At 43.3% G+C, this 12,002-nt stretch overlaps 4 protein-coding genes across 4 annotated transcripts; 2 read left to right on the top strand and 2 right to left on the bottom strand.

Moving 5' to 3' along the window:
* The first annotated feature begins 38 nt into the window (after window positions 1-38).
* LOC139808700 (V-type proton ATPase 21 kDa proteolipid subunit c'') lies at window positions 39-2,136 on the top strand. Its single transcript, XM_071770954.1, has 5 exons — window positions 39-306; window positions 517-565; window positions 656-739; window positions 820-1,219; window positions 1,334-2,136. The coding sequence occupies exons 1-5, from the start codon at window positions 246-248 to the stop codon at window positions 1,367-1,369; spliced, it is 630 nt and encodes a 209-aa protein (XP_071627055.1). The 5' UTR covers window positions 39-245; the 3' UTR covers window positions 1,370-2,136.
* Window positions 1,900-5,012, bottom strand: Cpt2 (Carnitine palmitoyltransferase 2). Its single transcript, XM_071770952.1, has 7 exons — window positions 4,827-5,012; window positions 4,679-4,719; window positions 3,900-4,461; window positions 3,271-3,804; window positions 2,682-3,171; window positions 2,407-2,599; window positions 1,900-2,294 (listed from the first exon to the last, which is right to left on the bottom strand). Exons 1-7 carry the CDS (start codon window positions 4,863-4,865, stop codon window positions 2,168-2,170), a joined length of 1,986 nt encoding a protein of 661 aa, XP_071627053.1. The 5' UTR covers window positions 4,866-5,012; the 3' UTR covers window positions 1,900-2,167.
* Window positions 5,013-5,145: 133 nt separating this feature from the next.
* Window positions 5,146-9,502, top strand: Pea (ATP-dependent RNA helicase pea). Its single transcript, XM_071770948.1, has 2 exons — window positions 5,146-5,288; window positions 5,371-9,502. Exon 2 carries the CDS (start codon window positions 5,445-5,447, stop codon window positions 9,057-9,059), a length of 3,615 nt encoding a protein of 1,204 aa, XP_071627049.1. The 5' UTR covers window positions 5,146-5,288; window positions 5,371-5,444; the 3' UTR covers window positions 9,060-9,502.
* A 132-nt stretch (window positions 9,503-9,634) lies between these two features.
* LOC139808698 (dnaJ homolog subfamily C member 1) lies at window positions 9,635-11,984 on the bottom strand. The gene is made up of 7 exons (XM_071770953.1): window positions 11,665-11,984; window positions 11,471-11,572; window positions 11,171-11,389; window positions 10,843-11,087; window positions 10,457-10,763; window positions 10,162-10,380; window positions 9,635-10,064 (listed from the first exon to the last, which is right to left on the bottom strand). The coding sequence occupies exons 1-7, from the start codon at window positions 11,824-11,826 to the stop codon at window positions 9,999-10,001; spliced, it is 1,320 nt and encodes a 439-aa protein (XP_071627054.1). The 5' UTR covers window positions 11,827-11,984; the 3' UTR covers window positions 9,635-9,998.
* Window positions 11,985-12,002: the final 18 nt, after the last annotated feature.

A 12,002-nucleotide genomic window follows, 5' to 3' on the forward strand; every position in this document is an offset into this window, starting at 1 on the left:
GTGAAAAAAAAAATCACCAACGGTTACTAGAATCCGGAGCAGTCGTCACATGACGGCGACGGGTGTGCGTGATTTTCTCGTGAGCTTCTCGATGTGGAGATCGAAGATTCGTTAAGACAAGAAACGAAAGGACTACCGGGAGTATCGGGCTACTTGGCTTCTCCCCGGAGTTTCGACCGTGTTCGAAGACCGTGGGATTTTGCGTATATCGTATTGCGTGAACGGCGAGACTTACTATCGCGACGATGAGATACATATTGGGTAACACATTCGCGATCACCGCTTCGGCAACGATCCTTATTTTAGGTATGCTTTACATGTATATTATGATAAATTAATAAACGAAGAAATGTATCGTTAGAGCCTTTCATGCGTTTGATCTTTTCCCAAATTATCTATGTATGATGTCGTCGCGTTGCCAGCAATCTCGTGTCAAGCTTATCTATTTCTTTTTTCTTTCTTTTTCTATTTTATATATGCATATATTTAATATATTATATATTTTGTATGTTGCAGTTTTGTATTATGTATTTACTGGCAAGGGAGAGCAGGTTAGCATTGGATGGTATGTTCATACATTTGTCTTGTATCAGTGGTTTCTTATCTTATTGAATTCTCGGCGTAAAGAGATCCTAATGTTTGTTTTCTAATTTAGGTTCTTGACGAATACTTCTCCATATATGTGGTGCACATTAGGTATAGGTCTGTCGGTAGCTCTGTCCGTAGTAGGCGCGGCATTGTAAGTTAGATGTATTTATAGTTTCAAATAGGCTCAACTCGTGTTACGCCAAAATTTCTTAATTTATTTGTCTTTTTCAGAGGTATCCATACAACGGGAGTGTCTATTGTTGGCGGTGGCGTGAAAGCTCCTAGAATCAAGACAAAGAATTTGATTTCTGTGATATTCTGCGAGGCTGTAGCTATCTATGGCCTGATCACTGCCATTGTTCTATCTGGAATGCTCGAGAAATTTAATTATGCGACAGTTTTCGACAACGAGGAGATCAGAAATCAAAACTGGTTGTCCGGGTACTTGATGTTCGGTGCTGGTTTCGCCGTTGGCCTCGTCAATCTTTTCTGTGGCATAGCAGTCGGCATCGTTGGCTCCGGCGCTGCTCTCGCCGACGCGGCTAACTCTGCCCTTTTCGTAAAGATTCTTATAGTCGAGATCTTTGGTTCAGCTATAGGCCTCTTTGGTTTAATCGTTGGTATTTATATGGTAAGTTAAGACGTGTCATGAAAGTGGTATGCAATGAGAAATGGTCAAAATAATATGTGACTAAACGTGTCTATAGCGAATATATATACTTATGTTTACAAATTTTCTTTTCAGACATCCAAAGTGAAGATGGGCGATAAGCTATCATAAATTACCAGAGAATAAGCTATGGAGTGTTATCGGGATCACAATGTTCCATTCCACATTTAGTCACCAGTAAAGAAGATTCTAGAGGGATGACTGCATATCTATGAAATCATTGTGAAAAGAGAAGAATTTTCCAAATACCAATGTGTGAATTTGGTATATTATTGCATGTCTGTAATTATACTCGTGCGATTCTAGATGACTTAACATCCATTCTGTATCTGTGAATATCGCCTGTTATATCGTTTTGGACGCATCATTCTACTTTTTTCGAAGCATAATGGCGAAGATTATATGTAAAAGTTGCAATAGGCCATAGTTTTTATCAATATTAGAAAGCAACGTAATTTTTGTTTCATATTTTGAGTGCGTTATAGCGCTCGCTTTTGCATAAATTAATGTACATATTTCCTTGTTGATGTAAGTAAAGTCAATACATAATATAATTTATCCTTTATATTCTAATCATGTATCTAATCATTAGCTATTTGATGGGAAAGTAGTTGTTTATAAAAATTAGAACGCATTGTCAATCTCTTAAAAAGTATTAAAAATATTTATTTAACAATTGTATAAAAGTTTCTGATTATCAGAGGTAATAGTCATCATCGTTATTGCTTTCCCCGTTTAAGACTCCAAAAAAGGAGACTTGTGCCTACCTCTGATATGAATAACGTTATAAACATTCTTGTAAATGTACAATATTATATAATAATAACTGTCAATGATCTCGGAAAAATTACATTCAAATAAAGATATAACTAAATATATCTGGCAAGTTACATAACCATAATTCTTGTATTATGTATGTAACACATCGTGAATGCTCTTGAACGCATGTGCTAGCGCTTGTACATATTGACTGGCGTTACGACTGCCTTCGTAACTCGTCACGACTGAACCCAAACGTTTGTCCTGGATCATATATCTAAACAATACATTAACTCTGTTTTAAAAAGTAATATAATCTAAAGGATATAACAAGGTGCTAATAATTGTATCATATCCAATGTGATGACAACTTAACATAAATGTCTTACCCGATTCCATAGCCATCGGGTACCACTGGTCCAAATCCGCCAACCATTACATCTGGACTTGATAAAGTAGATGTAGACAGTATATTATAATTTAGAGCATTGTAAGCTGGATCTTGAAAAATGGCTGGCTTAACGGAACCCGATTCCTCTGAAATTCTTCTCAAAACGAATAGATGCCTATCGAATCCCTGGCCTGTAAAGTATCACATCGAATTTATACACATTCTTTTAAATCCGTTTACTTGAAAGCTGCTTGAATAATCAAATCTAATTACCCATCACGGCCTCTTTCGTAAGCACGTTGTGAGCTTTGCTACAATCAAGTATCATCTTTTTTAGCTGTGATTTAGAAAGCTCGACTTGCTTCTGAGTCATAGCGACGCAGATCGCTTTAGTCTCTAGCGTACAAGGTCTGATAGTTTCTGTTCTGCCGTGTTTATATGCAGCTGTGCTGCAAGATTCATAAGTTGGTACCGATTTGCCTTCTAGGGTATACAATGCCAATTGGAATGCCAGCTGCATCACGGCATCCGGACTTACCCCGAGCTTCTTACACTGTTCCTTACCAAACTCTTCGTAAATCATAAAATCAACGCACAGCCGATTTACCCACTCTCGATAATCTATCTTTTGTTGATCGATGATACTCTCGCTCTTCGCGTCTATAGAGAATTGTAGTCTCTCTACGTTTACGCTCTCTTTAGAAAGTTCATCTACTTCATTAGGATGAAATCTAGGTTTCTTCGATATATCGGCTTTCACATCCTAGAATGACAAAGATTTTTTTACATTTTGCAATTCTCAAATTTTTACAGTCAATTACATTAAACGATGCCTAATATGCCGAAACGGTATATCGCTCACTTGGAAATATCTGAGTACTGCAACACCATCGCCCCATGAATGCTCAAAGTTGAGCCCACCATAACCATCCTTAGAAACAATGAGAGAAAACGACTTGTCAAACCACCGATTGGTGCCGTCTGTATGTAAATACGTTCTAATTAACTTGTTGTAGTCGGTACCGATAATTTCATCATCTAAGATCATTACGAATACAGCCGAATCGATTTTCTGAAGAATTTCTTGATTCCCTGTTTCGACTAAATGTGAGCGTGCCCGTGCCCACTGGTCCCTTTCTGACGACGTAAGAATGCCCACGGGATATCTATTTGCTGGCCTATCGTCTTCCAAAATGGCTTTTAAGCACGCAGCTATCTCTTTAGGGCTACGAATGGAGTCATTTGCATCCAAAACGTTGAACGCATAAAAATGACCTTTCCTCAGTACGACCAGGTGTTTAGCTGAGGAATCATGAAAGATTCTATCTTTTCCCAACTCCGGTATTCTAGTTGTATTGAACAGATTCTTGTATTGAGACATATCTAAAGGAAAAGCCTGTAATAAAAAGTTGTCGTGTTAAATTTGTTTTAAACAAATTTCTATCAATTTATCTTAGAATGTTTCGCACAAAACGTCTAATTTATTCATACCTTAAATAGATAAGCGCCATACCAGCTAAAGCGAGATGGGATCAGTCTTGTGACGTTACGAAATAACTCGGTATCTGACTTCTCAGGTTTCATATGAAACACCTCTGGTTCTAGAACATTATTCTTGAGCGATTTTAAGAATCTCATCGATGATACGACAAGATTTGTCGCCTTCACCAATTGCGCATCATACTTTGGATCGGATTCTGGCACGAAGACTAAGAAAGGATTATAATTGATCGGCAATGGTTTGCGATCTTGCAAATACATGTCGAACCACGGTTCGGTGATGTAACTGGTGTGTGAATTCTCAGCATTTTTTTGGAGTAACAGCTTTTGCAAGCTTTGTCCCTCGCTAGTGAGGAATTTCGAGACACAAGACGATGTGTTCTGCAACTCCTCATTGTTCAATAGAGGTTTCTGCGCATTCAAATACCTTCTACACGAGTCTTCGAGCTTCGGTATCGGTAAACGAGGCAAGGACGCTTGAAAATGCAACGTTGGCACTTTGCTAATCTGTATATATTGATATTCGGTGCTGTCGTACAAAGCTGTGGTACTCCTGTGAAACATAAACACATAATTAGTATCTGTTTCTTTAATTAAACGGTCACACATTAAAACTTCAACGCCATTATTTCACAAAATCACCATTATTCAAATTATGATGCTAATTTTATAGTAGCTAATTGCACAGTGATAATTTAAGTCTTCAAAGTATAAAAATAAAAAACCTATGTCTCCATTACTAGAAATTATGTAAAACAAAACACTACTACCTAGCTAATTGCTGTGATAGTGCCACCCCTCCACGGCTTACCTGTAATATATGTAACAGAAACGGGAAATAAACGGAAAATGATTTTAAAAATTAAAATATGTAAAAATATATACTGCATATGACCGTGTGTCAAACAAGTAATTTACCATAAATTTTCGGAATCCGCTTTTCGTTAGGATAAACATCTCGTAATCCAATACCGCTTTTACCTCTAACTTAATTACTCTTGAAAATGCAACAAAAAAAAATATATAAAAATAATATAATTCACGTCAGGTCAATGTACACATGCACAGTGGTTCCGGATGACATGCAATGACAACTGACAACCCTTTCCACTGTATGTACGTCACTACACACTACGTCACTGGACTGCGCATTGAATGGACGTATTACCATGAAGAACCAATTAAAATCAGGAGCTCCAAGCTCCAACTCTCGTGGAGGAGATAGTCCAAAAAACATCTACCAGCTGGCACCACTATTCACAAGTGCAGATCATAGGCAGCGCCCGGACGGCGGAGAGGTTAGGTTAGGTTAGACGCCGCAGTAATGTCTATCCGCTTGTATTTTCGTTTTTATAATTCGACGTTGTAAGTGGAGAGAAAGTAAGTATTGTAAACGAAAAGTTCTTGTCGTCACTAATATCGGTCGTCATCGCACTTATTTAACTCCCTCATCAACTTTCAGTCGCAAGAATCAAGTTTAAATAACAGAAGTTAAAAAAGTGTGTTTGTGCAACTCTTGTGCAACATCGCGTAATAATGGAGGAGGTTACGAAGCTGGAGCACCTGTCTCTGGTGTCGAAAATCTGCACGGAATTGGAGAACCACCTGGGATTGAACGACAAGGACCTGGCCGAGTTTATTATACATCTGGCGGAGAAGAACAGCACGTTTGCACCGTTCAAGAAGGTGCTGATTGAGAACGGGGCCGAGTTCTCGGACTCCTTCATAGCTAATCTCCTCAGAATAATACAGCACATGAAGCCTGCAAAAACGTCCACCGAGAAGCCGTCCAAGTCTACGAGCAAGCAGGACGAATTGGCGCAAAAGTTTCCAGCGCTGGCGTTACCGAACGAGGATGCACGTTCCGAGGCCAACACCGCCAAGGACGAGGATATCGTTAACGACGTTATGGCCTCCCTGGAGGCGTTCGCACCATCTAATAAGAAACAGTCCGCGAATACCGAGGTCAGCAACGGTAAAATTGACAATGTTGAGAAAAAGAGCAAGCGAGGAAGGAAAAGCAGAAGCAGGTCGAGGGAGAGGAGACGACATAGATCCAGATCGCCGAGAGATCGAAGAGAGAGACGACACAGATCTAGGACGCGTTCCAGATCGCGGACGCGTCACAGATCACACGACAGAACACGCAGGAGACGTTCCAGGTCCCGGGAACGCAAGAGATCGCCATCTCGCGATCGCAAAGACGCGAGACACTCGAGGAGACGCGACGCCGACAGATCCAGATCCAGATCCGCCGAAGAGACGCTCTCCGCGGAGCCGGAGGTGGGTAAGATTTACGCCGGTAAGGTCGCGAACATCGTGCCGTTTGGTTGTTTCGTCCAGCTGGAAGGTTTAAGACGCCGCTGGGAGGGTCTAGTTCACATATCTCAATTGAGGCGAGAAGGTCGAGTGGCGAACGCGAGCGACGTGGTCTCAAGAGGACAGAAGGTTCTGGTGAAGGTTCTCAGCGTCGGTGGACAGAAAGTATCTCTGAGCATGAAGGATGTCGATCAGGAAACCGGGAGGGATTTAAATCCCGTGGTGTCGATCGCGAAAGCGGACGAGGACGAGAAACACTTGCGCAATCCGGACAGGCCCACTTCCCTGCTGGAGCTTCAAGGTAACTACGACGAGGATGAGACGTATTCGAGGAAGCGCGTGCAACGCATGTCGTCGCCGGAGAAGTGGGAGATCAAGCAGATGCTGGCCGCGTCGTGCATCGATAGAAGCGAGTTGCCGGAATTCGACACGGAGACCGGGATCCTGCCGCGGGAGGACGACGAGGAGGAGGACGTGGAGATCGAGCTCGTCGAGGAGGAGCCGCCGTTTCTGCACGGTCACGGCAGAGCTCTGGGCGATCTCAGCCCCGTGCGGATAGTGAAGAACCCGGATGGTTCGCTGGCGCAGGCGGCGATGATGCAGAGCGCACTGGCGAAGGAGCGCAGGGAGCAGAAGATGTTGCAGCGCGAGCAGGAGATGGACTCGGTCCCCACCGGCCTGAATAAAAACTGGATAGACCCGTTACCGGAAGCGGAGAGTCGCACGCTGGCGGCAAACATGCGTGGCATCGGTCTGCAAACGCAGGATTTGCCGGAGTGGAAGAAGCACGTGATAGGTGGGAAGAAGTCATCGTTCGGCAAGAAGACCAACCTGACGCTGTTGGAGCAGCGTCAGAGCTTGCCAATCTACAAGCTGCGCGACGATCTGGTGAAAGCCGTGACGGATAATCAGATCTTGATCGTGATCGGGGAGACCGGCTCGGGAAAGACGACGCAGATCACGCAGTATTTAGCGGAGGCCGGTTTCACCGCGCGCGGCAAGATCGGCTGCACGCAGCCGCGACGTGTCGCTACTATGAGCGTCGCCAAGAGAGTGGCGGAGGAGTTTGGTTGCTGTCTAGGTCAGGAGGTGGGCTACACCATTCGTTTCGAGGATTGCACCGGCCCGGAGACCAGCATCAAGTACATGACGGACGGTATGTTGCTGCGTGAATGCCTGATGGACCTCGATCTGAAAACATACTCGGTAATCATGCTGGACGAGGCGCACGAGCGCACGATACACACGGACGTGCTGTTCGGCCTGCTGAAGCAGGCGGTCGGTCGTAGGCCCGATCTCAAGTTGATCGTCACCAGCGCTACCCTGGACGCGGTTAAGTTCTCGCAGTACTTCTTCGAGGCGCCGATCTTCACCATACCCGGGCGCACGTTCGAAGTCGAGGTGATGTACACGAAGGAGCCGGAGACCGATTACCTGGACGCCGCGCTGATCACCGTTATGCAGATCCACCTGCGCGAACCACCAGGCGATATCCTGCTCTTCCTCACTGGTCAGGAGGAGATCGACACCGCTTGTGAGATCCTTTACGAGCGAATGAAGTCACTGGGCCCGGATGTACCGGAACTCATTATTCTTCCGGTCTACTCGGCCTTGCCCTCGGAAATGCAGACTAGAATATTTGAGCCAGCGCCACCCGGCTCGCGCAAGGTCGTCATCGCCACGAACATCGCCGAGACCAGCCTGACGATCGACGGTATCTACTACGTCGTCGATCCGGGTTTTGTCAAGCAGAAGGTCTACAATTCCAAGACCGGCATGGACAGTCTTATAGTGACGCCGATCAGCCAAGCGGCGGCGAAACAGAGGAGCGGACGAGCCGGCAGAACCGGGCCTGGAAAGTGTTATCGACTCTACACCGAGCGGGCCTACAGAGACGAGATGCTGCCCACGCCGGTCCCGGAGATACAACGTACGAATCTGGCCACCACCGTGCTGCAACTGAAGACTATGGGCATCAACGATCTTCTGCATTTCGATTTTATGGATGCGCCGCCAGTGGAATCGCTGATCATGGCATTGGAGTCGTTGCACAGCTTGAGCGCTCTCGACAACGAGGGTCTGCTGACGCGTCTGGGCCGACGAATGGCGGAATTTCCGTTGGAGCCAAATCTATCCAAGATGCTGATCATGAGCGTGCACCTTCAGTGCTCCGATGAAATTTTGACTATCGTCAGCATGCTGTCCGTGCAGAACGTTTTCTATCGGCCGAAGGACAAGCAGGCCTTGGCCGATCAAAAAAAGGCGAAATTTAATCAAGCCGAGGGTGATCACCTGACCTTATTGGCGGTCTATAATTCCTGGAAGAACAACAAGCTGAGTAACGCTTGGTGCTACGAGAACTTTGTGCAGATAAGGACACTGAAGCGTGCTCAAGATGTGCGTAAGCAACTGCTGGGCATAATGGACAGGCATAAATTGGACGTGGTATCGGCCGGCAAGAACACAGTGCGCATACAGAAGGCGGTGTGCTCGGGATTCTTCAGAAACGCCGCGAAGAAAGACCCGCAGGAGGGATACAGGACGCTGGTCGACAGCCAAGTGGTGTACATTCATCCGAGTAGCGCGTTGTTCAATCGCCAACCGGAATGGGTCATCTATCACGAATTGGTGCAGACTACTAAGGAGTATATGAGAGAGGTGACGACAATCGATCCGAAGTGGCTGGTGGAGTTCGCACCCGCGTTCTTCAAGTTCAGCGATCCGACCAAACTCAGCAAGTTCAAAAAGAATCAAAGACTGGAGCCGCTCTACAACAAGTACGAGGAGCCGAACGCGTGGAGAATATCGCGGGTTCGCAGGCGACGTAATTAAGGAATACGCTTATGATCTATGTAAATATCGTCCCGGTATAGTAATTCAATGTGCGTATTTTTCTGAAATCCTTAATGACATAGAACAGACAATTTTAGCCCTTAAAATAGTATTTTCATCATTTTTATGCAGCGACAACTTGCACCTATAAATGACAGGACTTTGTGGGACAAAGAACACTTTTATTTTGCAAGTGTAACATGTAGAATTCTTGATTCAAGTAAAAAAAAAATACTTTATTAGGAAGCAAGGAATGAAGACAGTTTATGATATCGCGAAGATATTGAATTGATTTTATTATGGTGTAACGATGAAACTAGAGAAATGTAATGCGATCATTGAATTATGTACAAGAATGCAGTTATAAAGAGGATTATTTACAGGTCTTTATGGTGTACATACTTGTAAACATTGTAAATATATAATCATATTCGTTCACGTCACATTGGATTTTCGATACTCTTTTCAACGTTTATCAAAAATCTACTTCGATAAAGTATGATACATTAAGTAATCAGTCTTTTTAGAGAAGAGGGCATTAATTTAAGATTATGCGCTTTTCAGTCTTCCCCCTCTTGATTAATTATTAAATTTATTAAATAAATACATTCTCAATAACATTTAATAAGATGACATAGGAAAGATTTTTCTTATTTAACTTATTCTTTCCTTCTCTTAGATTTATCTCTGACTTATAATAACCGAGTTTGTCCACGGACGCATATTCGTATTACATGTAACGGTTGACACAACATTTGTATAAAAGAATTTATAAGACATTTATAATCTTTCAAAAGAGACGAATTGATATTTTGTGTAACCAGGAAATATCACTTTTGAAGTTCGCTTCCGCACTTATGATATTATTCAGTAATACTATTTCTTGGCTCGATGGTACAAAATACATTTTCGGGAAAACAGGATTCTATACAAATTGAACTATTGAGATTGTTGCTTCTTTTTCACTATTTCCACCAATTGTTTATAGCGCACCTGGCATTCTTCCTGTAAACAATTATAATTTTGAAATTATAATGATGGATAAATATTGGATTTACAAATTTCTATATATAGTCCGCAAGGAGAGAAATAAATAATGTACCTTTGTCTTTCCCTCGACGCAATTTGCAATTTTTTCCCATCTATCTACAGATGCACCTTTGGGATATTTCGTCAGGGCCGCTTCCAGTGCTCTTTGCTGTTCCTGACTCCACTCAGCAGTGCTTACTGTATTTTCACTACGAGTCTTAACCTTCTTCGGTTTTTCTTCCGCGGAAGCTTCTTCCACTGATTCAGCAGGCTTCAAACCTTCCTCTTTCACCTAACGTAAAGTATACGCGGCTCAACTTTTACTGTAGGATTTATTTAAGAAACAAAATTGATGTAACAGTAATAACCTTCTTAGCCATGTGCGTAACTTCCGCGACGGTACGATTCATAACGTTTGCGATTTTCTCCCACCGTTCTGGAGTCCCACCGGGATACTTCTTCACATATTTTATCAGTTCTAATATATCGTTATCAGTCCATAAGCCACCAGCCACCGTTGGCTTCTCGTAGATGTGATTCGTATAATCGCACTCCTCTTTTTTAACGGTTTCCTTAGAATTATTACCGCTTCTTTCTTGCGGAGTAAAGCCAGGCCTGCGTTTCCTAACGCCGCGCGACGTTACTTCCGGTTCAGGCTGTTCGTTCTCTTGCGCTCTGGAACGGATATTCAAGTTTCTTACGTTCACGTTATTTATGATGTAAATTATATAGCAAAAAACAGCTGTATACTTACAATGCCTCCTCTTCCTCTTGCTTTTTCTTCTCTTTCCTTTCTTTCAGGAGTTGAATGACGAGACAAATAGTGGAAGGTATAGCTATCACGGAACCTATTATCCACTTTGGTAACTGAATTGGAAGAGTGTCCCATATAGTTGGAGTAGGAATCTTTTCTAAAAAGTCGGCTAAGTCTGGAATATCTATTTTACTCTTTCTATTCTTCTTTTGCATCTTTTGAAGTTTACTACCTAAAACTTGTTCCTGTAATCATAATATAATATGCTAATTTTTTCATTTCACAAAAAAAAGACATCTCTCTTGATTGCAAAGGATGTGTTACTCACGCAAGTATATCGTTTTTCGATATACACCGCCCAAGCTACGAAGTATTGCCCTATCGTGATGACTATGAACAAGAAAGCAATCAACTCCAATAATCCCATTTTTCGGGCATGACGATAGTAATATACCGCCGACCGCCAATTCGGCAGCCCGTTAACGAGCACGTTATCATACTTTTGCCGTTTCCCGGGATCTTTCAAAATGTCATAAACAGCGACTAACTGAAAGGGAAAATTTCAAGTTGTCAAGATATTAAAATTCGCGAACTTTGAGCATCTTCCGCCTTTCCACTTCTAAAGTACCGTTCTAAATTGCAGTTCCGCATCCTCCGCCGAGTTCTTGTCCGGATGCAATTGCAACGACAGACGCCTGAAAGCCTTCTTGATCTCCGAGGCGTTCGCGGACTGGAAAGAAACAATTTGAGTCAATCAATCAATCGTAATCGAGCTCGCATCTTCGCGTGGTTACATTTTGATATATCTGCACAGTGGAGTACCTGCGTGACACCCAGCACATCGTAAAAATTTTGATTGACCTCCTCGACCACGTCGAACACCTCCAGGTCGTCGTTGTCCCACGCGTAGGAGGACCTGAACACGTCCAGGAAGCAGAGAACCCCGAAAACGACCGACGGTAGATTCATCTTCGTCCACCGCATGCGGACATAGTTGACAACAATACGCGCGCGTATTTCCTTACTGTGCACCGTGCGAAACGAAAATATATCCACGTTCTAGGACATAGTGTCGCTCCTTCACCCTGATCGCCTAAGCGCGCCCCAGGCCCAGGAGTCAGGTTAGAAATCCTCTTTTTGCCGCAGATGCCACATTGCCG

This window comes from Temnothorax longispinosus, chromosome 2 (genome assembly GCF_030848805.1).
Source record: "Temnothorax longispinosus isolate EJ_2023e chromosome 2, Tlon_JGU_v1, whole genome shotgun sequence".
Taxonomy (NCBI): Eukaryota; Metazoa; Arthropoda; class Insecta; order Hymenoptera; family Formicidae; genus Temnothorax; species Temnothorax longispinosus.

Coding starts and splice junctions, on each gene's coding strand:
- Pea (XM_071770948.1), top strand. CDS start 5,445: ATGGAGGAGGTTACGAAGCTGGAGCACCTGTCTCTGGTGTCGAAAATC.
- Cpt2 (XM_071770952.1), bottom strand. CDS start 4,865: ATGTTTATCCTAACGAAAAGCGGATTCCGAAAATTTATG. Junction 4,462..4,678: donor CTATCACAGCAATTAGCTAG/GTAGTAGTGTTT, acceptor TATGTTTCACAG/GAGTACCACAGCTTTGTACG. Junction 2,600..2,681: donor TACGAAAGAGGCCGTGATGG/GTAATTAGATTT, acceptor GATACTTTACAG/GCCAGGGATTCGATAGGCAT.
- LOC139808700 (XM_071770954.1), top strand. CDS start 246: ATGAGATACATATTGGGTAACACATTCGCGATCACCGCTTCGGCAACG. Junction 307..516: donor GGCAACGATCCTTATTTTAG/GTATGCTTTACA, acceptor TGTATGTTGCAG/TTTTGTATTATGTATTTACT. Junction 1,220..1,333: donor TAATCGTTGGTATTTATATG/GTAAGTTAAGAC, acceptor TTTTCTTTTCAG/ACATCCAAAGTGAAGATGGG.
- LOC139808698 (XM_071770953.1), bottom strand. CDS start 11,826: ATGCGGTGGACGAAGATGAATCTACCGTCGGTCGTTTTCGGGGTTCTC. Junction 11,573..11,664: donor ATGTGCTGGGTGTCACGCAG/GTACTCCACTGT, acceptor GTTTCTTTCCAG/TCCGCGAACGCCTCGGAGAT. Junction 11,390..11,470: donor CGGAACTGCAATTTAGAACG/GTACTTTAGAAG, acceptor TTTCCCTTTCAG/TTAGTCGCTGTTTATGACAT.